General features: G+C 49.1%; 1 protein-coding gene across 12 annotated transcripts in view; it reads right to left on the bottom strand.

Annotated features, from left to right (window-relative positions):
* Nucleotides 1-26,156, bottom strand: part of LOC119433476 (cAMP-dependent protein kinase catalytic subunit 1) — a 408,857-nt gene that overhangs the window by 83,152 nt on the left and 299,549 nt on the right. Inside the window, exon 1 of one of the 12 annotated variants that reach the window (XM_049658860.1) lies at nucleotides 20,969-21,556. The exons of 8 other annotated variants lie outside the window; for them this stretch is intronic. In XM_049658860.1, the coding sequence (XP_049514817.1) occupies nucleotides 20,969-21,014 (46 nt within the window). In that variant the 5' untranslated portion in view covers nucleotides 21,015-21,556. Of the gene's footprint in view, nucleotides 1-20,968; nucleotides 21,557-26,156 lie in introns of those variants that run through there. 3 more of the 12 variants (XM_049658862.1, XM_037700710.2, XM_037700713.2) reach the window with 3 other exon arrangements.

Here is a 26,156-nt window from a genome sequence, read left to right on the forward strand (position 1 = left end):
TGACGCCGGATCATGGTGATACGGACAGGAAACGAGCAAAGCAGATGCTGCCACCCAATGGCAACCGCAGCCCGCACTATGAAAGTAGTGCGGGCTGCTGGAGGTCGGCCATAGAAATGAACATCCCCACGCCGACGCTGCCTGCCGGTCCTTGTCCTGACACGCCTGCCTATAGTAGTAAGTTAGAGATTCCTAATTGACGGCACCACAGCAAGCATCAGAAGCTAACAACCGACAATACCACTCGGCTTTTCTTGTTTTGTTTTTTCTCTCTCCCCCACCCTCTCTCTCTATCATCTCACTATCTCTCCCTCACCCCCTCCCCGTACAGCGCTGTTGAGGTTCCCTCTCACGAGAGGCAGTTACGTCACACACACACACACACACACACACACACACACACACACACACACACACACACACACACACACACACACACACACACACACACACACACACACACACACACACACACATGTGCCCGTCGGTTTCCTCTCTTCTCGTTTTTATATATATAGTGAGCATTATTCATACGTTTCATATTCTCATCTGTACATACTCATCATCACCGTTTTGGGGCCTGGTAGTGGGGCTCTCGCTCGAGAGAATAAAGGAGAGTCTGACTGCCTAAACCTTGTCTCGCAAGTGGTGGAGGTGCGGGGTAGTGGCCTGCTGGTCTTGAGACATGGTCGAGAACGTGGAACAACAGGTACACAGCGGTGGCCGTCGATGGTGTAATTGTAGCGGTGCAGCACATCGTTGTCGAGGTTAAATAGTCGCAGTTGTCGACGTAATCGGGCATTTGGTGCAGAAATAGTACCGCACAGTCGTTGGATGATGCTGCTGCAGTAGGGATCAGAACGTTGACACGAGGCGAACTGAGTTCCGCGATTAGAAGATGGCGTGTCAGTAACTGCTAGAGGTAATGACGTAAGTGGAGATTTAGTCTCAATATATATATATACAAATATTTACAAAATAGGCGAGTAGCACAGGCGTAGCAGCAACCAGCCAAGATGGCGAGGAGCAACCTCTACTTCCTCTTCCTCAGTGCCGGTCTAATGCTGACCTCTGCTTCGGTGCCGGTCTTCTTCTTCTGTCTCGCGTCAATATATATATATATCTCGAAAAACAACAAAAAGAACGGGAACGTCAAAAAAAAAAGGGGGGGGGGGGGGGGAACTGCGATGCGTAAGCGATTCGGTGGAAAGGTGCGGGCGAGAATAGGGGGAAAATACTCGCTAAGTAGCGATCTCCAGCTGCCGCGTGGAAATGATCCGCACCAGAACCGGCCAAAGACTCCACGTCCGAAAACGCAACGGCTCTAGCTACGTCGCTGGTATACAGCCCACACATCGTCGCCGCTGGAGATAGTTGCGCGTTGCCGGACACGGTAGCGTACAGACGGTCGTTCCGCGAGGGCGTTTCTAGCGCGTACGCACGCAGAGGGTTGGGAGCGTCGCCGTCGCCAAAAGACACGATAACGAATCGCCGACACGCCCACTGCGCTTGCGTTGCCGCAGCCTGCAGGCCACCGCCATCCACACTCTTTTGCTTTCCTTGAAATTAAGCCGGAAGATATGTACCACACGTGCTCGCCATGTACACACCCCTATGGTGGCTGGAGCATTGCCCAAGGCGGAGATGGTGTCCGCAAATGCGCTATCACACATACCATGTTCCTCCGCAGCGCACTGTCCACTGATCTGTTCACAGTACCTCGCGGATACAGCATTCTGTAACAGCGATTCAGCGCGGAGGTGCAACGCTAGACACGTCTGCAAATCTATTTTGACGTTTGAAACTGGCCTCAAACAGAGCGCTCGGGTACAATCACGCTAGTTCTGTAATAACAGTTAAAGACGGCGGTTTCTCTTCGCTTCTGTTACGATAATGCATACACACCCACCTCAGCGTCAGTGTCCCTTACCATTCACACAATACGTATATTACGCTTGCAAACGCACGAAAGCAAGGCAGCCACGAACAGTGACACACATCGTACAAATACCAGGTTTCGCCAACACATTGCGGTGGGTACAAAAGAAGTGATATCCTCGAAGTCCAACCGCGTATAATTCGGGAGTAAAATGTACATTGCGGAGGTCATGCGCATACAAAGGTGACTTCCGAATGGACCGAAGCGGCTTCGTATGTCTCAGATCTAAGCTAGGGGTGCATCTACTTACGTTGCGAATTGGTAATTAACACGGCAATCAAAACGTACGGCACGGTTTATACGTGAGCACCACCCGCGTCTTTGTCTCTCTCTCTCTCTCACAAACACACGAGCGCGCTGTGGCGTATGTCGTCGAGCAGTGAAAACGATTTGTCTTGTCCGACAAGCGATCACGCGCGATATCCAGAGCTGTCGAGATGAACGGTGACGGCAGAAAAACGGGGCGCGAGGCACGCCGGTGTGTGTATTCGACACGCTCACGCGCCTGTGCGACAACCGGAATGCCGACAGGGTCAGGGCGCGGCCACTGGAGCAACCGCCGTTCGAAACAGGTCAAGGGGGGCCGCACTCTGCCGTCCGACAAGCACTGGCCCGCACATCTGCAGCGTTTCGCCAAGCGACATGCTGCTACGTCTTGCAAGGGCTAAACTAACGGCAATTACGACTTGGCTACATTTGGACGGGCAGCGCAAAAAACACAACAAGGATAACGAAACGATCGTGTCAGGTGGATGATCCGACTCAACAAAGAGCCCCTTAATTGACAAGCAATACAATTCACGTGCGCTGCATTCAAACACGCGTAAGAGGGAACGCTGGGCAGCAATTGTTGCGGAAAAGAAAAGAGGAAACTACCGAGTAGTTTGAAACGTTAATTCGATATTCTTTCACTACGTCGAAGAATGTGTAGACGAAGCACGTGAAACCACGTGACCGCATCAAGATATTTTAGACTCGGCGGGAAAGGAGAGTTGTTTATTAAGAGCGGGGCACTGCAAAGGCAAGAGTCGAATTTTGCAGTGAAACCACTGCACTGATAATGGCAGTGTGACGTCGCATATGGGTCGCTTTCGTGCAGACAAAACCCAAGAAAGCTACGAAACCGAGTCCTATTTACATTTAAATGCAATGCAATCAATTATGTATAGAAGTAATTAACTAGGCTCAGACATATCCCTGTCTGTGACGTCGCGCGGAACTGATGCGAGAAAGGTTACTCACCCGGTATTCGAGAAATGTAACGTATCAGTCTTAACATTCTACTTCAGTGTGCCTTTAAGGTCGTTTGTTCATCAGCTGCATTACTGACTAGAAACCGACCTGCCCTTTCGTGTTCCAAGTCGCACCACAAACGTACTTAGTTCTAGACAGACATCTTAATGACGCACACTTTTAAAGTCCTGTGCTGAGCAAAAACTATCCGTGTTCGACCGACGATGCATATATATACATGTTTAAGAGGACGGTTCGAATGAAACCTCAGCGACTACACGAGAAAGCACTCTGCCCTCCACCCGAAATCTCCACTGACGTAACGCAACGGCGCCCTAGAGCACTATGGAAGACCAAAGCTACGGAATACTGGAAGACAAACTTCACCTAACGCGGATGGGTCAAGGCTATGCAGTTCCGATCAATATTTTACAATTTATGTCACGCGACGTGTATATACGGTGAATCGGCTCGCTTCCCCGCCTGCGGCGTTTGCCGCTTTAATTCGCGTCAATATCCCAATCCAAACAAATTTACAATTCGTGTCTTCCCAGTAATAATCAACATTCCCTAGCGATGACAGTCCAACAACAGTCTCAAACAGGAATTCATTTTCCTCTCAGGGTTGGTGTAGTGGTTTCGGCGTTGCGCTGCCAAGCTCGAGGGCGCGGATCGAATCCCGGCCACGGCGGCCGCATTTCGATGGGGTCGAAATGCACAAACGCCCGTGTACCGTGCACTGGGTGCACGTTAAAGAACTCCAGGTGGTCAAAATTTTTCTGGAGTCACCCAATACGGCGTGCGCCTTAATCATATCGTGATTTCGGCACGTTAAACCCCAGAAATTTAATTTTGAATTTTCTCAATGTTCTTCTCAGTGTAAAGTCCGCTTAAGGAAGTCAGCAGATCGTATCAGAAGTGGGGACGAGACCTAAGCAGCATAGTCTTGCTAGGAGGCCAGGCAACACGACAGCGGTTATTCTTTGCTGGACAAGCGGCAGACCCGACCCCTCTGCGTTTGCATGCACCTTTTAGTGCACCATAGATGGGTAACTTTACCACGCGGGTCGCACTCTGCAAGGCGACTCAACGAGCGTTCACTAAACCCGACACCTCGCCCGGTTTTCCCGACCAGCTGTCGGCAGGCAAGTCCAAGTCCATGTAAGCTCGACCCTGCAAGGTCTGGTTCACGTGAACGCGCAGCGTTAATATTCACACTCTGACTGCACGCATTACACCCCATCTTGCCGCTGTATACGGCTGTTGTGCTTTGATCAACATAACACCGCGTATACAATCAGAAATATTTTTTTTTTACACTTCCTGCAGTGCAATTCAGAAACACGCGAAAGAGTGCAATCCTTCTCCTGGACATTCCTCTATGGCGTTGTCAGCGCTTTCGTGTAAGGAATGTCATATGCAGCAGAACAATCTGCAATGTTTCCGGCAGAGAATTTCTGGGCACACGAAGACACCCGCGTGAATTACCATTTCAAATGCAGCAAAATTCAATCCAAAGGGCTGAAGAGCATTCGCGTGCGAAGGTCAGTTCAGCTATGGAAAAAGCTCGATATGGCGGGAATCCCAAGGGCTCTAATGAAAAAACGTACGAATAAGTTCCCCGGCGTCGTTCCATCGGCACTCGCTAAAGCCCACAATTTGCGTGGTTGCACAGAAAAACCGCTCTGCCAGAGAATGAGCGCCGACGGCGTGCGACCTACGAGATATTAAAAAAAAAAAAAAAAAGCGCTACAAACAGCAGCGGTAGCAGCATGCTCCTCGCTGTGCGCTAAACAGGCTAGCGCGTCCCCGCGATGAGCCTCCGGCATGACGACGGCCCCGCCAGAAATAAACGCCCAGGGCACGAGCCGCGGGGGAAACCTGCAGCACTGCAGCAGAGGCTGTCACGCGCCGACGGGCTGCAGCGACAAAAACGGCTCGCCCAGAGGGAAGTGTACGCTGGGCGGAAGAACCCGAGGGGCAGCAGATCGAACTCAGCTTGATCGCCCCGAGCCCATTGGTTTTTTTTAAAACAAGGTGCCTTCACAAAAGACTATAGATACATGACGGGAACACAACGGATACGCACTGATGTGCACGTGATATATTCGTTCACATTTCGGACGATGCATCAGGTTCTTTAATACGTTGATAAGTGTGGTGTTTGAAGTTCCGTAACTGCACAGTGCACTACAAGGGACGCCATAGTGGATACTTCCGGATTCATCTCGACGACCCTGCGGTTCTTTAGCGTGCACCCAAAGCCCAGTACGCGAGCGTTTTTTTTTTTCTTTTTCCTTTTGTTTCTTATTTATTTATTTATTTATTTATTTATTTATTTATTTATTTATTTATTTATTTATTTATTTATTTATTTATTTTTCTTAATTTTTTTTTATTTTTGCAATCCGCCTTCATCGGAATGGGGCCGACAATCGAACCCGCGACGCCATACTCGGCTGCATAACGCCCGAGCCGCCGCAGTGGGTCACCGCAGTGGGTTAATACGTTCATTCAATAGTCACACCTTGCACGACATCGTAAGAACGGCCCATTCAGATGCCCTGTGTTTATAAGAAATATGCGCGCTTAAATAATAGCACGCCAACGCGGGCCGCGCGAAGAAGTGCTGCAATCCTGCAAGCGACCCTCTCTCGAGACATCCCGAGTACTTTTACAATAAGAAAACTCTGGCGGCCAGCCAGAGTTGACACTGCGTGAACGGGACCGGTCAGCCATTAGCACTCCTGCGCCTCAATGTTTACGTTGACACATGCTCCAGGGCGCTTGGGGAAAAGGTACACAAAGGTGCGCGCTGATAACGTACAGCAGCAGTGTGGACAGGAGAGCGAAATGTTTGCGAACAGATCGTCTGTTCCTGCGGCAGGTGAGAACGACGAACAAAGTGCGAAATGAACGCGCCAGCAGAACCGACAATGCGGATCGATATTTGGTCACTTCAAGGCGGCAAAATGGCAGGTGTAAATTTTAATGCGAAGCATTCTTTGGCTTATCCCAGGCACCTTGCGGTAGTAGGTACGTAGGTGGGTGGTTGGCTGGGTTCCTGTCTACCATCGTTTCAGACCTCTTCAACAAAAAAAGAATTCAGGAGTTGAATGGTGGAATGCTATCTCGGCTCCCTGCACAACGGCAGCACGATGCCCTAACCAGCAGGCCACGATAGCACGCATAAAGTTCTCTCGTGCCAACGTAAGCTAAGTTTTTTTTTTTTTTTTTTTTTTTTTTTTTTTTTTTTAATCCTGACGTGAATAAAGAGGGCGTAGCTTCCCGAAATAAACCATTCGTTCGAGTGGCTTCTTTCTGGCCTTTATACGTTTACCTAGATCTTGCGCAATTTTCCCAAAACCCCATGAAAGACGTATCCAAACGGCTATACTGCGTTAAACCCATAGCAGGATCCTCTTACAAATAAAACTTAAAGATACGACTGACGATGCGAAGCTGCATTTTCCTTTCGTTAAGCTTGTTTGTCGTGAGGTGTGTGCCACCTTTCTGAAAATGCCCCCATGGAACTGGCTGGCCAAAAGGCGATGCATTTTGCATTCACATCGCAGAAAGCGAAGCTTCAGCGCACTTCATGCGGCGAAAGCACAGCAAACGTATACACGGTGATCAATGCTTTCCTACAAAAGTTTCAACGATGTACAGTGAAAGACGCGAGACATCGAGAGTAACCACACGATGGAGCATCTTGTTGTGCAGCAAACGCCTGCCTAGCAGTGCCTTAAACATGAAGCAAGGCAATAACGAGGAGGGAACATTGCGCCACGCAGCCAGTCTTCGTAAGCAGGCTCTCCGCGAAGCCATCATCTCTGCATTTTCTTTCTCAAAAAGTCGGCGCAACACGTGACCCTGCGCTCGGCGGACTCGGCCAGCGCCTCCTAGAAGTTGTTCTGGGTGGCTTTGATCGGCCCAGTGTGCTTGGTTCCCGGTATAGGTTTTAATCGATGCGCGCGCGTTCGGATGCTTTTCCAACCGCTATGTGCCGATTTCCTCCCAATATGCTTACGCAACCAGCCATGTATGCATTACACTACTTCAGTGCTTCGTTGCAATGTGCGAGAGCGGCAGACGCACGTTTCTTTTCAGCAGGAAGAGCTAGCGCGGTGGTGGAAGACACTAAAACTTATCGTGACATGATCACGCGTTGGGACGATATTTCCTGGCATCAATTTTATCGCGTTACGCTTCCTCCTAATTATTTCCTTCCTCCACAGCCATAATTAAAATGTCGTAGTTGACTTTCTTCGTAAGCTCAATCGCTGGGCCGCGGCGCAGGACAACACCTGGGAATCCCCAAGGGCGCTGTTCGGTGTGGAGCCTATGCTTTTTAACGCGATAGCGTTTAGGGCCCCGTGTCGCAGAAAATCCGGCGTCGGCAACCGGCGCGTGATCTCGGGTGGCGGAGAAAATCATCCAACCACATCGACCGCGCAGGCCCTCCACGTGATGCAAGGTTTTGGTGAACAAAAATTGAATTTCTCACAGTGAAATCCGTCAGCAAAATGGTAAAGTACGCCTTTACCATTCGGCGTCGGATTCGGCGTCGGATTGTAATTTGAATGTACGAGAAAATCTAATTCTGCTACGAGGAAACTCAAACATTTCTACCAGACCTGCGCGCGTCGGGGCAATAGCAAACCATTAATAAAATAATAAGAAAAGGTGCTAGGGCCTTCACATTTTAATATTGACCCTTTTCGCGGAGCAGTTTGTTTTAGAGAAACGAGATGGCGCTCACGGCGGCGCGCCATGCCTCTCCTCAGCGACCGCGCATGAATACGAAACCATTACCGCTTCTACCTTTCTTCTGTGCGATCAGCTGTCGGAAATGCAACTGAGTTTTCGCTAACACACTGTGCTCCAATCATGCTAGATTGAATCATGTGGGTTGAAGACGTGTGCGGTAGTTGGCTAGAAATATAGTGACTGGCATGTTAAGGAATAGAATGAATCTGTGTGGGCAAGTTCCCGGACCGCTGCTGCAACTGTCCGAACGTGTTACCGGCACTTCGTGACGTACGGCTCGAGGATACAGAAATTTGCTCATCCGCCAGCCTTGCATCGCTAACCTTCAAAGAAAGGGCTTCATCCCCAGAACGTCGGCAAGAGTGAGTACCACTCGTTAAACAATGACAAAGGGAGTAGCGCGCTTGCTGTCATAGTAAGTTTCGCGCACGTTATCTATACACATCTGCCCCAAATGGCGGGAAAACTTAAGCCCACTCTATCGCCGACGTATTAAGAATAAGTGAATGGGCGCACACTTGAATATATGCGCACTGTATACGCACAATAAATGACGGACTATACCTATGGCGCACGAATGGTCGAAGCTGAATGTTTCGTTAGGGTCCAGAAGAGTAAGCGAGTTACTAGCTGTAATATATATTTGCTACAAAGTATTACAACGTACAAAACAGCTACATGTCAAGCCTTGTGCGCAGCAAGAACAAATCTATCGGAACTGAGCACACCCGCGAGCGATTAGGCAGAAAATAACAGATAGTGGCCGCACCGAGGAACTTCACTGAGTCAGGAACTGACAAGCCACTGCTTCAAAATATTTGCCGAATAAAGAACAAAGAGCAAAACACACTAATCCTGACTGAATTCATAATCGGAAAGCTTGGATAACTATGAATACATATTCAACTCCGCTTTTACAACAAGCACCATATACGCTGCTTGCGCTGTTTGGACATTGCTTAATCAGCTCCGAAAGCGCTTTTGCATGTTCTCTGAAGCTGTAATCAAAGCTTCGTGTCGTCCACCTGGTCACCGTCTACGATATCTCCGAAAACAGATGCTTTATAAGCCGCGCCGGCTTCATACACTTCCATTGTAAACAAGGAGGCAACGGAGGCAGTTTAGGCAAGCAATGGACGCGTCAGCACATGATCAGACATGGCAGCGCCCACGGGATCGCCGCGAAAAGGGTCAATAGGACCACTTATATTGCACCTGAAAAAACGTCTTTCCAGCAATGCATTTCAGTTTAAAAGTGAAGCCGACTTTAAGGGGATCGGTGTAAGCTTGGTCTTTAAAAGCTGGCTTTCCCACGTTCAGTGTTGCAATGAATGAAGCCTACTTGCCGTATGCGAACGATGCGATGCGAACGGGTCCCGATAACGCTATCGCGTTCTACTCTTAAAGGCGAAGCTTAAGCGTCCTCCAAGTTTTCGAAGGAGCAGTATGGTACCGTAGTAAAAATAAATAAGTACCACAAGCATGTGAGAAGAACCAAATCAGAAAGGCCAGTCAGCAGCGGTTGACATCGAAGAAGGACAAGGACTTCTTGTGCGCATTGGTGTACCAGGTGGTTTGTTGCTTATATATATTGCACTACCTTCGGGATCGGCCCAGAAAGAAGAACATATTTAGATTGCACTACCTCAGGGATCGGCTCCCATTTTTCGTTGACTAAATAAAGACGCACTTCCGGTTTCAGGCGCGCGCAGTTTCAACGAGCGTATCTGGGTTTCACTTCGGCTGTTTTTGCGCCAATTACGCGTCATTACTGCTCTGTACATACTTTACACTAACCTGGATCATCTTTTACGTTCCAGGCTTCATTTCGAGACGCCGTTTTCCTTTTTCTAGGTGCACTATAGAAGGCCTCAAATCGCCTAATCTTACGAGGCGAAAGTGGCCAGATACCCAGATCCCACGAACCCCAAATCGATCTGAAGTCTCCAAAGAAGACCGTCTTCGATAAAGGAATGTAAGAGGCAAAACTTAGTTTAAACCACTAAAATCATCATTTTCGAATAGGCCCACAAAGGCGGTTAATCAAAGGGCGCCCAATGAAAAAGGACGATGAAAACAATTGAACATGAACACGGCGTTTCTCCACCCTTCTCTCTCTCTTCCTGGAAGGAAGTCAACGGGAAGACGCAGGAATACAAAAAGCAGGTCAACACGAAAACCAGTAAGAACAGTAGCGCCGCCTCCGAGCAGCGCTCTTGTTCGTGGTGAATAATTTCAAAGCTGCACGTCCATGGTATACTACGGTAGCAGTCTGTTCTGGCACGCCTTATTAACCTTCTAGCCTTTATAGCAACATACTACGTAAAAACGATGCCGAGTCTATTTCTAGTGTTCCATAGTCAGCACCTACGTTATCTTCCCGTCACCTAGTTCTCGGACGCATTGACAGAGTGCCGTGCTAAGCGTTACGTTACCCAAAAGTGGTACTATACAGCGGAAAACAATCGATCGAAATGCGGCACCTCTCGCAGCAAAAGTACACGGCGTCTCTATACGATCGCGAAGCAGGCGAGAGGACCACGCGCTACGTCAGAGCGAGGTCACTGCCCATATCCGCCATATATAACCAAAGCGCCCCTCCATCTATGCCGTTTCGAAAAGAGCGAAGCTTGTCGTCTTCCCGAGGATCGTCCTCGTTGTCAGGGCAAGGCTCGCCGGCCGTGGAAGAACAGGCCGCCAACGGCCTCGTAAAATACTCGCGCGCGCTCCGTCACAGCGCCGCGCGAAACAGCAGCTGCGGCCGCTCACGGCTGCTGCTGCTGTTTCTCCATCGCAAGGCAGTGTTTTCTCATCTCAAAGGTTGCCAAACTCCTCCGAGCGTCGGAAATCGCACAACATAACCAAGTGCCCAAATTGGGAGGTCCGTCTGTCGCGTCACAAACCGCGACGCCTGGCAAACAATCCCGCAGTCATCTTGCCTCCACTGGGCGCGCGCACGACTTTCCGAAATTCGGTCAGGGGTGATGGCCGTGCTATGAGGACGGTGTTTTGAAACCGGTGTGTTTGAAGAACTATAGGCCACAATGTGGCAAGAATAGATATACAATGCAGACACCGTTCGCGGCTGCTTGACCCGATATAGCGAACCCCTCCGGTCTCCAGCTGCGTTGGGAGTGGCTCCTCTCGCTAACCCCGACTCACACAGGAACGAGTGCTATATAGTTGTATATGCACGCACACACGCAGCACTCGCACCTGTCAGCTTGCATCTCATTCGTCTAACGTCCTCTGACTCCGATTCAACGCTCGTGTCTGTGCGATTCACTGTTTGTCGATGTCTCGACAAGTGCGCTCCCTTGAGAGTGATAATTAAGAGCATTAACGAAGCTTGGTTGAGAACTGTCGAACCTCCCTGAAACTAGACGAATATTACAAGGTAACTGCTGAACGACATATGCTGGAAATAATGGGCACCCCCGCCCCGTCCTTAACTGTCCTAATGTGAACACCAAGCTTCCTTCTGCTCCGACAAAGAGCGCACAAAGCTCTCTTCAAGCAGCAGCTCTCGAAGTGAACAGCCGCGTGCAGTGCAGGCCGACGCAGCTGCGTTTGTCCGTGCGCGAACAATGACGCATGAGGGCACGGACAGTCGGTGGCTGCTTTTGCTGTAACAGCTGACCTTCGAATCTGTCAGGCCAGGCCGCCTGTTCTTAAATGACGCAAGCTTTCTATGGTGCGATGAACGAGTCTGTACATCCGAAGAATATAGGGACAATGGGGGAATAAATAAATAAATAAATAAAGGTAGTCAGCAAAAGGCGAGTGCGATATAAAGCGCTCGCACCTTTCGCTCTGGCCGAAAGGCATTAGACGACTGATATTTGTACGCCCAAGTCCTCAAAATTAGACAAAACTTCCCTTTGTGTAATAATAAAGGTAAAATAGCTTTTTATGTGATGTTTCAGCAGGAAATTAATCATTCTGGCAGACGGAACGGTGCTAGCCAGGCGCGTCTTCAAGGCGTCCTTGGCTCTCCGAGAACGATGTCAATCCGAAGTCACAATATACCGGCATTCCCATGCATACGACAGCGCAGGAGCGCCAGATTTCCCTCAAGATAATATAGTGAGAAAGTCTACGGCTTAATATTAACGTACATTTCAACTTTCGACAATGCTCCAATGTGCCACCATCTTGTTTCAAAACTGTGCTGGCCCATCAAACAATATTACATATATAAATCGCCGCACTGCCGGCAAGACGTGCAGCAAGCTCAGGCGGTGACTCACAGCTGCTGTTTATTCGGGAAGTTGCCAACGAGTGCATACTTGAAGCTGCCCCTCCCGCTTTACCGACCACGTACATCCGTATTTTTCACAGCATAACTGCCCAGCCCTGTAGAAGCCGTTTCCATTAACAGACGTACCAGCTTTCTACCGAGTAGCAATCTAGACCCTCCGAGAATAAATACATCAGCCGGCTGTATATGCCTGCTGAGGCAAGTTGCAACGTCTAGCTGACGTCAAATTATCTGCCGCCAACCGGCGTGCACCGTGTATGCTCCGAAAACAGGTGCAATGCGCTAAAACGAGATTTCAATATATATGGCGGCGGAGATGATTCAGATTGCAGCAAACCATTCATCCCTCTTCAAGCAGCGACTACGACTGCTTCCAGTAGCGTTATTGCCTGCCAAATATTCAATAAATCATACTCGGCTCATGTTAAGGCCTTTGCACTTACTAATAACGATCGCTGATGTGAGTTCACAACAAAGGAAAAATTGCGACCCACGCGATGCAAAATTAAGTATACTGCATTTTTATAAATGGTGGACAATAATTCATGTATCCGGCGTTGTTTCTAATTCGGGGATAATCCCCAACGAAAGCTTTTTTCAGGGACAGCTTGAAAGCTATTTAAAGCGTTCTTGGCCTAGCCACAAGTTAATTATAGCAACTCGAATGAAGCCTCATTATTTCGTGGCACGAAACCAACCTCGGCTTTCGGCGAAGCTTGCTACTTGAATCCGACAGCGCAGCGTGCCGAGGCTACAGCGTTCCTTCGACCGCAGATTTTCCCCTTGTCGTTAGCACGACTTTTGATCTCTTAGAGGCAAGCTTAGCTCTACAATTTCGAAAACGATACTCCAATTTCTGTTGTTCATTTAGGTATTCCCTGAAGCCATGGGAGACCCTCATCGCCGAATATCTTTTTTATTTTTTCTCTCAAAAACCACGATAGGCGTACTTTTTTTTTATCTGGGGCACGCAACAACTTCGGAATTTATTGTGCTTAATCTTAGGAACTGAAAATACCTTAAAGGAAATAACACGAACTGATCTGCATTGACAGATTCTTCGTTCGAATGAATTCGAAATCAGATCCTGCACACGCAATACTCGATGCAGGAAAACGAAGTTCGGATTTTGAAGTCGCTAATAACTACACACTGTCAGCTTTTAGGCTAAATTAAACAGTTGATGGTTGCGCTTTGAGTACTGCGCCTGCGTTTCGTCTGGTTTCATAATATTAGTGAACAACTTTTCTTATATCCATACTGCCGCCATAATCTTCCTCAGAACAGCCCCAGGACACAGTGGCGAGCAGATTCGCAAACGCGAGGAAGGGTCGTCGACAGTTCGCAGGGTAAGCTAGACTGCTTCGTTGCTGCTTTAGCCGTCATCGGCCTTTGGAACGTCGTAGTTTCCGCAGCAAGCCACCCTATAGGACCCCGGGCAGAGACGAAATATTCCTCTCGCTGTGTTCTCATTCCAGGCAACGCGCCAGCGAGAATGACCGACAGCGCATACCGAGGACTACGCCGTCACCGTAGATTCGTGTTAAATTCCGAAGATATAGATCCAAAATATTGTGAACGTGAGAAACACTGCAGGGACGCGACGAAGAAAGAGAGCGAACGAAAACACTGAATATTCTGCTCTTTTTAGAGCGATAGCTCTTACTACTCCAGTTATAAACCCAGAAAACGTCTGGTTCCGTAAATCTGACCTTCAAGCTCAGCCAAGGACAAACTGGGACTTAGCCTGCCACTACCGGAGGTTACTGCGTACGGCGCGTGGGCGCCCACATCTTGAAAGCGATCTGCGATGTGGACAAAGTGCTCCGAGAGCTGGTAGCTTCATATGCGCTGTGCTTTCGACGCTTAGTTCGCGTTGAAGCGAGACGAAGCATGAAGGTCAATTCGCTCGCTACTGCTGCCGCGCCGAGCAGCGGGTGTGTGTTGTCTTGTGGTGCAACTGCAGATGCGGTAGTTGCTGACGGCACTGAGCAGCGTCTGTGTCCTTCCTCAAAGCAAGCAAAACCGTGCTATCGCTCGACGAACATGGTTTAACCGCACTGAACCACGGCAATTTTTCTGCAGCAGGCCTGTTCCAATGGCAGACCGAGAGGCGGACCTTGAGCTGATGCTGAATCTCAATGGTGGTGCCACCGGCAGACTTAAACCGAACAACGAAAGCGCACAGCTTCACTTTCAAAGCGGTTTTATACTTTAAAGGAACACTTCAAAGAAGCACTACACCAGTTTTGACTGATATAGTATTCGTTGAAAACTTCATTTTCGTTTATTTCTCGGTAATAGTTTGATTATTAGACCAGAAAATGAAGCTCAGATATTCATTTTATTTTAATTTCGCGCCGAAACACCGGCGCTGTACGTTAGAGTGGCATCACTGATTTCGAAGAACTTCTTCGTATCTTGCCCGTTGTGGCGCCGTAAAAATTAACATCTGTGGACAGGAATGTCAGAATTTAGGATTAAAATTTAGCGTTGAGAATCAGGTTTTATGGTATTCGATGAAAACAGTGAACAGACAGTGTCAATACACGGCCAGGAAATACCTCGGGTAAAATAATACGAATACCTCCGTGTATGGACAAACGAAGGGCCGAACGCGATAGATATCTGGAGACAGAGGGAAAAAAAAAAAAAAAGACTACAACAGCAAAGTTAAGAGAAATGCGGCCATAATAGGATACAAGAGGTACGAGGTGATCCGGTATGTGGAAAGGTGTAATGATTCCAGGACTTACATTTGGAAATGCGGTTGTTTGCTTGAAGTCAGGGGTACAATCGGGACTCGATGGCAACCAAAGGTCAGTGGGACGCCTCGCATTGGGCGCTCACGGGAATACTACAAATGAAGCTGCATGTGCAGGGTGATATGGGCTGGACAAGTTTTGAAGTGAGGGAAGCGCAGAGTAAAATTGATTATCAACAACGACTGAGGAATATGGAAGAAAGTAAATTGGCTGAGTGTTCAGGTATTTGTACAGGAAAAACATTGACTCACAGTGGAAGAAAATAACTAGCAAGCCTACCAGCAAGTATGCGACGGCTATGGTGAGCAACATGGAACAAAGAACGTCAAGCGGAAGGTCAGAGAGGCTGAGATAATCTCAAGGGTGGCGGCAATGGAAAAGAAAACTGCTATGAGTAACTACTTAAGAGCAAAATACGAAATCAGGAGAGAAAGAAACAATTTATGATAGCTCAAAGGGGAGCTCATTACTTTTAGAAGCGAGATCAGGATGCCTTAGAACACGTAGTCATAAAGCAAGGTACACTAAGGAAGAAGCATGTGCTTGATGCGGTAGGGAAACGATGGAACATGTTTTATTAGAATCTGAAGATGTCTAAGCAGCTGTCGGTTTGTGTGTGTGTGTTTGCGCGCGTGCGTGCATGCGTGTGCGTGTGTGTGTGTGTGTGTGTGTGTGTGTGTGTGCGTGTGTGTGTGTGTGTGCGTGTGTGCGTGTGTGCGTGTGTGCGTGTGCGTGCGGAAACCACTCAGCTCATCCGGAGACCACTTAGCACATTCGAATGGAATGAGAAGGGATTCACCCTCCGAGACCCGTAGGTAACGAAGACCTGGGAAGCCAATTGGCGACCCTCGGCCAGGCCCGGTGAGCCGCAATAGCCAGTGGGGCCCTGAAAGAGGGGCTCCACCCGAAGGTAACCAAGCACAGTCTCTCTCTGAATCCAAGTAGTCTCTCTCTCTCCCAGAAGCGCTTGGATTTAAAGCGGACGGAAACGTCAACCGGTCATCAATCGGGATAAGCAAGAGACACTTGAGTATTGACGGGAGAAAAAAGCAGGGAAGAGATTGATACGACCGAATCCGTTACAGGCGTAGGTAGCGGTACAAGGTAGATAGAGAAGTTTTGAGGAAGAGAAAGATGATTAAGGAGATGTACACAAAAATGCTAGAATGAAAAGTAGGCATGTATAGCATACCTGATTAATTCAAGCAGGCTAGGTGACGATTTGTCACCCCTCCGTTTTAAAGGGGATGCCAATAAATAATCATCGCTGTCATATTCCGTGTGCAGTTGTGCACTTTCGGTGCTGGAGTATACGAGCGTAGATTTGGAGTGGGCGATCTCCGCAGGAGGATAACGCTCAGCTTGAGGAATGCCATAACACGTGTGCGCACTAAATATGAATTTTTCACTATACCCCGGCATACTCACTTCCCGAGCCTTCAACAATGCAATTCAAAACATATTTTCGGGCACCCCCACCCGTCAAGCGAACTTCAGGTGACGCACATTAGTGATCGGCGCAGCTATGCCAGGACACTTTAGCGCAGTGGAAAGTGTCCTGAACACCTCTTTTTCTGGTGAACATCGGACCGTACGATAGATCTGTGCTAGTATGTTAGCGACGGCCACTGCGATTGGTATGTTGATCGGTCTCAAAGCACTACAAGCTCGTTAATTCATGAGCCAATGCGTTTCCCACGCTACCCGTAACGAATAAAAAGCGTATGGTCAGTGCCCACGCAACAAAACTGGAAGCCTAGTGAGGAGGTGCACACTCTCGTTCTAAGCCCCTCGATATCGATATGCAGCGTAGGACTGCCGTGTACCTGAAACCACCGTCGGCGTACACTACACCCTCGTGCAGTGGCGCGAAATTAACAAGGTTTCTACCACTGTTCCGGGATCGACACACCGAATGGACATCGGTCATCAACCACGTAACCCTTTATCCTCGACACTCCTGAGCTCTGAGGCTGGACCTCAGCAGAACAAAAGACCACCTTCAAGATCGCGGCCATAAGGCGCACCTATATTCCGAATGCAGCTTGGTTAGCTTTACTAACACCCCACGTCGTTCGTGTCTTTGGCACAGAACTCGAGCTCGAGGCCATGAGACACGTAATCCGAAGGTCGGCAGTGTGTATACCGGCCCCACAGCTAACGCACATAGTTGATTGCTCAAGCTAAGCGACGTAATTAGCATGCGCATGCGAATCACCGTATTCATGCGCTAGATTTTTCTTCAAGATACAGCTGCGATACACAAACACCACTACCAGGCAGAACCCTGGAGCTGGAGACGAGATTTAGTAAAAAAATGCGCCGCAGATAAACATCTTGCAATTAATAGTTTCGACCTGGCTGTTCACCTGAGCAATCTCTAGTGTGTGTTATTTTTCCTTATAGAGCTAAAGCCGTATAAACAGACACCATTACTTAACAGCATCCACGAAAAAATTGCACATTTCTTCGCTTAACAACGTCAAATAAATTATCCACACTCTCGCCTGTAGTAAAGAACGCCAGGCAAAGGCTTTGTGCGAGTCTAAATTTGGAAACAGGCGCGCGCACGCACCGTTAAGGCCTTCCGACCTTACCGTTGACAAACCTCCCAGCGAAACGGTGTCGATGATACCTGAAATAAGGATAGTTCAATGAAACAGAAATCGCTTACCAAAGCCAGCAAGCTGATGATAGGAGCTTCGTTGGATAGAATGAACTAAAGTATACGTCGATAACTCGCACGCTGTGGTGTCGCACTATAACATAAGCGCGTCGGTGAACCAAGCGACTCAAATCGACGCATTAATCACCCTGGCCGATTCCTCAAGAACGAATTACAAGCTTTTTATTTTTATTCACAAGTTGCAAAACAATGTTAGGCATCATCGAAGGTTTCGCTGCGAGTGTTTGCCCCCCTACTAAGAGCACATCTGCTACAAGTGACAACAGCCGTAAAATATTCCTACCCTTCTTGCATGCCTCTTTGTGTTCAAACACATCGCTCTTAATGAGCTGCCTACTGATGCTGTTACTATTCCTGACCGTGATTGTATTCGTGCTGAGCTAACATTCTCGTACCGGCATGGCCGTCAAACTGTGTCCCTGTATAGGGAGTGTGACGCGTGCTTTCATGTCCCGATGAAGACGACGACAACGGTTTGGCTGCCGCCGTGTGCTCGTGCTGACCTTAGCCTATATATAGCTCCAGTATTATGCCCTCCTGCCAAATTACGCTCTTGGAAGCATAACCTCCTCGTAACAATTACGCGTCTAAACGTGCCTTTGAGGGATAAATAATCCACTAATGAAATCGGAGCTCTCGCAAGTTATTCAAGGTCTAAACGAACGGAATATATCTGGCAGCACGTAAGGGTTCGTGATCAGCCGTCGCCTGCGCAGTGGCCTAGCCACACGCTTCTTCTCAGGAGTCGTGGTGCCGAAATCAGCGTCCGCATGACACCCCCCTCCCCACACGGCGAGACATGCAGCGCCACCGGGGCGGGATACCACGTGAGCACATCCAAAGGCAAGCTCTGCCCTGCGACTAAAAGCAACAATGAGGCACCATGGGCGTTAGTTCTCGTAGGAATGCAGCAGACTGTGCATATAGGAAGGTGGTGGGAACTGGTTACATCAGGAAACACAAGTGTTCTATCACGGCTCCTTTAGACGGCCCGTGCGGACCACCCATTGAGCACTCAGACCACGGAACAAAAATTGCTCCGTGATGAGCAAAAATTGCTCCGTGATGCCCTCTGCTTCATCGAGGCTAAACGAGTGACGCGTTTGGCGAAGGACATTTCTCACGTTAACATGTTAATAATCATCGTCACTGACGTGTGTTCTAGCGTTTTGTACACGGTGTTGCTGATGCGCGTGCGCGCGCCGCTAATTTTGTCCTGAAAATGACAACACAAAAGTTCAACTCCAAGGGTATAACATTTGTTGGGAGCTCCTGCCACTTCTCCCCCCCCCCCCCCCCACCCCCAAGGTCTTTCCAGAACACGCCACAGTGAGGACCATAGTGAACTACTGATTACGAGTAACATCCTCCCCCCAGTCGTACCGCGGATCAAGATTAACCTTAAAGGCACAACACGGAAGTTTGGGCGAGTTTGTAAGACATGATGAAATAACTGTACAGCGCCGAAGAACGAGGACAGACGAAAAGAACAGACAGGATGAAGGCTGTCCTGTCTGTTCTTTTCGTCTGCCCTCGTTCTGCGGCGCTGTAGAGTTATTTCAAGGCGGATAAAAATAAAGATACGCACAAGCGTCGAGATTGGTTGTGTACAAATATATTCATCAGACGGCGCTTCTGTTTGATTCGATGTCAAAGTAACTCTCACTCGATAAAGAGAAAGTTGCAACTAAACTTGAGGCTACATGCAGCGCGGCGGTTTCCTCGACACAACACTGCTGTTCTGCTTGCATATGTAAAGGCAAATGACGTCCAGCACGAGTAAGCTAAACAAATGCCAGTTCGCGCGCGCTGGCGGCATTTGCACGGGGGCCACTGACCATACACCTGTTCCTTATAACTTTGTTCACCTCGCTATGTTTTCGCCTTGGTAAAGCAAGCAAACCAAACAGAATGCCGAATCCATTACGGCACCTCCCATGGGTGGTGCTAAAGCCTCTGTTTTCCATCGATTGCCAAAGAAGCACTCGGCGAGAGAAGAATCTCCTTGCGGCACGTTTCAAAACCGAGGCAAACGCTCGGAGCTAAGCGGGGAAACGTCGAGGAACCTATTAAGACTTGCGAGGAGAGCAGTTCACGAAAAAGGACTGATTAGGAGGGAAGTAGAAAGTGGGGGCCGCTTTTGCCGTTTCTGCGATCAATAGCAGCGCCGGTGCCTTCCTTGGCTAGGTTTCTGTTTGCGGAGCCAAGGCACACGCGACTGCCTGAGTACGACTATATTATGCGTGCGGGTCGATGGTGAAATGAGGGATCACTTTATCGGACGCGACAGGGCTTGATCGCAGGAAGCACCACCCCGCGGTCGTAAACTGGCGAGCACGCACAACGGAGAAAAGAAGCACGTGTAACGACAAGAACACGAAGCCCAGAGCGGCGCTTCGATGCAGCCTCCCGATATGCGTCGCTTGACGGCCGTCGTGTACTGGAGGAGTTTCGTTATCGGCATCGACGCAGGAGCTGCAATCTCAATCCTCATCTCAGCAGAGAGCTATAGCTGGTGTTACTGCAGAGGCGAGCACACTGGCGAACGGGGCAAAACCGGCCCATTGTTTTCTTTCGAGCTATTTCATTTCGCGCAGGGACCGTCTACGCCAGGCTGGTGGGTTGTGCGCGTGTGCCGGTAATAAGGCTAGTTGCCAGCAGCGATCAGCTCCAAGGAGGGGGCCCCGAGAAAGCAACCCGTGCTCGCTCTCTCCCGCTCCAAGCGGGACGGAGGGTTCCGCACAGAGTACAAAACGATGCGTACGACGCAAGTGAAGGTCACCCGCCAAGACTGCGGAAATGCGACCTCCACGGCGAAACCCCCCCCCAAAAAAAAAAACAAAAAAAAAACAAAAAAAAAAACACTTCAGACGGCGCCGCGCAGCGTCTCGATAGCGAAAGGGTTAGAGGCGTTCAAAAGCGAAACTTCGCCACGCACGGCCAGCTTCGGAAGGCGCTGGCCGGCATTCGCGAAAGTCGACCGTCTAGGGCTCGTAACGTCGCCGTGCCTACCACTGCAGTCGGTTCACGCCGGCTTTCTCTCGTGTTCGCCGCGACGTGTGCGCGCACTGGGCGCGAAATTAAGCTTGCTTGGCCCGTCGTTCCGCTGCTGTGGCGTTCCCACCCCGAAGCCGAAAAGAGTGGCGGGAGGGAGGAGGGGAACAGCGGCGGTTTCGTACGCCTCGCGTGGCCGCCGCGCACAGACTGCGCGCGGCCAATGGAACCCCGCTTGGGTAAAATAGCTAGGCTGGATGATTTCTCTCGCGCGCACGCACACACACTGTACCGGGGACAGCCAAGTAGCCAGCGCTTACCATTCTCGGCAGGGTCCCCTTTCTTCGTAGTGGCGGCATTTCCCATGGCTCACTTTCGGCCAACTCTTCTGCGCTCGACTGCGCGGCGATCGGTTCCACTCCGGCCCGTTCGTGCGCGCGGCGCTCGGTGCCCAACGTCGTCGCAGCGGTCCCACACCGTCGAGAGAGCAGTGAGACCCGCGTAAAAATAAAAGGAAACAAGAGCGGCGCCGGAAAGGAACCGCCACTAACGGAACGGGCTCAGGTGATGCTGCCGGCAGCGGCTTCAGTATCAACACCGCCGCGAACGCACTTGCACAAGCACGGCACACGGGTAGCAGACAGCGGCGGCCCTAGTTGCCGCTTTCGACGTTGCGCTCCTCGCACGGGCAATCTCTGGACCCTACGGTATCCGTCTTGGCCAGGCCGCTCCCCGCAAAACACATTTAATCTCACGTCAAACAGTCAACAAACCGAGCCGCCATCGATGAAGCCTCGCACAAGACGACGGGTCGCCGCCGCGCCGTATTCTTCCGCGAGGCACCGCGGCGGGGCAGCCGCCGAGCAGACGTCGCCGGCGCTCGCGCGCTGCGGTAGATTTTGTAATCGCTTCCGGTGCCGCTGGCTCAGCGACTGGAGATCGCAAACAGCTGGGGAAGCCCGTTTCTCGACTCCGCTTCTCTGCTCTGCGCGTAAACCCGGCGTCGGGAGACGCGAAGTTAGCGCACTCTTTGCGAGCGCGCGCCGCCAAAATGTACTCGGTGCGCAGGCGAAATCAACATGGCGGCGCGGCAGCCTCGGCCCGACTCGCTCGCGGAGACCGAGTGAAGGGGGTGAGCCGCGCGCGAGAGGGAAAAAAAGAAAAAAACGAAAGCGCCGAGAGCGGAGAATCCAACGGGAAGGAAAGAAAATATCCGATTCTCGCTTGCGAAAAGGGCCAGGCGATGCTGCCCGCGAACAGTGCGCGAAGCGGCGGATTGCTCTGACAGAAGCGAAAGCACAGGTGTCCGTGCCGGTACGAGGCGTCACGCTGTTGCGTAAAACAAGGCAACCCTCTCTCTGCAATCGCCAGTGCGCAAGCGACCTCACCTTAGTTTTAATTTAAAAAGAAAGAAAAACAACGCCGCCGAGCTTTTGAGCCTTCGGTAGTGCTTTCCCTCAAAGCCCCCGGGTGGTATCTCGCAAGGCAACGCAGCAAGGTTGACTGTGTTCTGTCCATGCCGGCGCAGTCACTGAACCGTACAGGAACTACAGCGTGAGCCAATCCGGCAGTCGCCGGGCGATGAAACGTTTAATTAACGGCAAGGAAGCAGCCCTTCCCCTCCTATTCCCATCACGCATAGCTCGTTTGGGATCTCCTACCCCCAACAGATGGCGCCACTGGACAACTGACGCGCTCAGTGCTAGAAAACGAGAGGGGGAGGGGGGAAGGGATGAAGAAAAGCGAAACACTCGACACGAGCACCTGTCTCTAGGCCATACAGGTGCTTGGCCTCTATTGGTAGTGTATGTATCTTTTTTTAACACTGACGGCAGAAAAGGAGCCGTTGAATAACTTAAATGGAGCCATCATTTGACGAGAAACTTGGCCACATGGAAAGGTACTGCGCGAGTGCCGGTGAAATCGCTGCATTGTCATCTACATATCGTTATGTACACATACCTCTCAAACAGACGGATGATTTCAACTGAGAATTTAAACGTACGAGCTGCCACTTGAATCTGTCTATAATATTCTTTATGAAATCTTACTAATAAAGTCGCCCTGAAGTGCATGTCTTTTTCTTCTTCTTTTTCTAGTTTACACTGAAGATGAGCCAACTAGCCCTCATCAAAATGATGGTAACTAAAAGGCTAGAATAAAACTATGGTTAAATTAACGAAATAGTTTCCCGTTGCACTGCCAAGAAAGTTCCACTACACTTGCACGAGTACCTGCGCGATAGCGTGCACGGCGGCTAAGCGTGGATTGGCGCTGACCGCTGAGCCGTGCTCCCTCAAGGGCTGCAGAAGATAGCGCTAACCTTTCCCTTTCCCCACGAACCACTTACTACTAAGCGTGGCAGAATGTCTTCGTCAATTCACTAACTCTGTCCTCGGTACTGCTGCTACAAGATATTTATCGTGGTGACATAGTGCAGATGTGTGTTAACAATGCGCGGCACACATCATGCTTCCCGCCAATCAATCTGCGCGCAATGAGAGGACAATATTTTATATTTACCAGAGGGATAAGCTATCGAAAGGCGCTCTCCGGCAAAAAATGTCGACGAAGCTACGAAACTGTTCGAGACGATCATAGAACACTCAGCAATTGCATACTTATGCATTGTATTTATTTATTTATTTATTTATTTATTTATTTATTTATTTATTTATTTATTTATTTACTTATTTATTTTGTGGTTGTTGCTGCCGTTGTTTCTCGAACTTAATAGCAATCGTTCAAAACACGAGTCCGTTACACCAGCCTGCACGTCCTACGTTTCGGTAGCTGGATTATGGGCGATATAATAAGGAAATGGCGTACGGTTACCGACGGACGAATTGTACCCGTTGTCAGTACAAAAATGCCGCCAAGTGCCGAGCAAGCGTCAATGCTCGTACTATACCTACCAAGAGAATCGAGCAAAACGACATCAAGCTCCCAGACGCGAAAACCTTACTACAGCAAGAGCGCCCATCAGTGCCACAATGCGAGGCGTTTTCAGTTTCGATTTTTACTTGCGTTGACGCACTAAGCGTATGACAAACGATCCTTAACGTAAAGCCACATTACCGCCATGATCCAACTGAATTCCAATGTATAGCAAGCGTATGACCTTGTCAAATACGCCGTCAGTGTTATGGCTACCACACCAACCCAATCCTCATTTTCTCGCGATTACCTGTTAAATCTTAGGGTGGTCGTTCGTTGTTTATAATTCGGCATTTACTTTGCTCATAAGCACATTACGCATTTGCCACATTCAATCACGGTGTACACAATTGTGTGCGTGGCTTGTTTCTGCCAATTCTGTCCAGTGGTATACAAGGAAGAAACCGCATACATTGAGCTTCGGGGGCCAAATTCGTAAAGCTTTTCATTCGTACAAGTGATTTTTACCATTGGCCAAGCGCCTTCGCTATTAATGTATGTGCAGCACCAGGATTGCGTGAAAATTTCTTTACAAACAATTTCAGCGTAAGACGTTTTTGTGGATACGGGGCCGGGTGGTGTGATCTTTACATAATACAGCCCCACTATATAACAACCATGTTTGGCGGGATTTTGAACATGCAGTGTTCGGTGGGATATTCTAAAAAAGTATTTTATCTGCCTCGGTAATGCTTGCAGTTAATAAACAAATTCTGCATGCGCTTAGGGGATTCAGGGGCCGTATTCACAAAAAAAGTCCGCACGCTAGAACTTTTCGTAAGAGCAAACTTGAGCCAATCCTGATGCGGGACATATTATCAGCGAAGGCGGCCGGCAAAGATCACTTATACGAACGAAAAGCTGTGATTAGGTCTCACTTTACTTTATGAAGAAACGCAAAACAACACATTTATTTACTGCACGACGCATCATCCTACAAGTTTGACTGACTTTCAACGCAGTCGCCATCGCATTTGAATAAAATAATGCATATATGTGATACATTTATCGACAGTTTATCATATTTCGCGAGTGAAGCTGTTACGATTTGGCGCACAAACATAGCAAGGTGCGTTATCACGCTGAAAATTAATAAAGACACTTTGACCCTTCTCATTTGAAAAGTTTTTTTTCTTAGTTATATTACTGAATAATGAGAGGGGAAAAAAAGGGGGGGGGGGGCAGGGGAAGCATTGCCGATGAAGAACTTCTTCCTTAAATACAATGGACCAACCATGTGAGCATCAGCGACAGATACATTCTCACGACAACGCTATTTGGAAGACTGCGGATGGCTGAACAGCTACATTATCACAAGCAGCCATCTGCTTCATATGTGTAGCCTTCGTCTAACTTTTGTTTCTTCCAGTCTCTCTGCCGGGTTTAGTCCAAAAAAAAAATTTTTTTTTTTTTCAAAAATTGGCAGAAGGTGTGGGTGACTGCGACCCGTCATCTCCTCGTTCGGGTTACCTTTATCGTCACTCTGATATTGCACAAGCAACGTAACTAGACGGCGTGTACGTTCCTAATGCGTTAGCATGACATCAGTGGCGCTGTCACGAAAGGCGTTCCGGTATCACGGAGTGGGGTTAGTAGGAGTTTCAACAAACTTGCTGCTATTTTTCAGATTTCCTTCGATTTTCTGTTTCTTTCTAAAGACGATAGTTTTTTTCTTGAGCTACATAAACGCGAAAAACTTTGTCACTCGATTCAACCGCCCGGCCAAAACCAATTCAACCGCCTGGCCCAAACCGACTCAACCGCCCGGTCAAAACCAACCGAGCTACTTGCACTGGTAACACGGGATTATACACGTCAACATTATAGAGCGGAAAGGAAACCTCAGGCCTATTTGAGGCAATATATATGTACTTAACCGTGACCTGCAGCGTTCATTTAATTAAGAATACACATTGGACTGGTTTTTACGTTAGTAAATGAAAAATCAACGCCTTAGAAATGGTGTCAAAGAGACACTATGCGTTAAAGACAAGCCGACTGAAGCCGCGGCTCTGTAGCCGGCTTTAAGCCAACAGTAATAAAAGGTCCCAACAGGTGGCGCGAGAGCATGGCAATCGCGGGAAATTTGAATTGAATTCAGCAAAACCACCATTGCATCCATCATGGGAGGAGTGAGAGAGGAAGGGAAGAGCGTGAAGGGTGGGAGGGGGAGAAGAGAGGGTGTTACGTATCAGGGGCGGCAGAAGATTTCGAAGTCATTTGCGGCGAAGCAAGAAGCATTTGTTGGAAATTAGTGCGCATTTAGTGCGTTTTCTAAATATTCATCCGTTTTATTTCCGTACGGCACTGTTTAATCTATTATTTTTTTAGTCGTTCCTATATTCACACAAATCAAAAGCGAAGTGACCACTGACGCCGGTAGTCGTAACAGGTGACCTTGAAGGCGCCGACAGGACCACGCAGACAGTGGCACTGTGAAAGAGGAAAAAAAACTTGCGAGACCCCTTTCATGTGGAAGCGGCGTTTCACGGTTAGCCAGCGTTTGAACAGCGCCTAGCAATAACAGTTCATGCGACGGCTGCCAATCATATTGCGGCGAATGTACCTGCG

This window comes from Dermacentor silvarum, chromosome 11 (genome assembly GCF_013339745.2).
Source record: "Dermacentor silvarum isolate Dsil-2018 chromosome 11, BIME_Dsil_1.4, whole genome shotgun sequence".
Taxonomy (NCBI): domain Eukaryota; kingdom Metazoa; phylum Arthropoda; class Arachnida; order Ixodida; family Ixodidae; genus Dermacentor; species Dermacentor silvarum.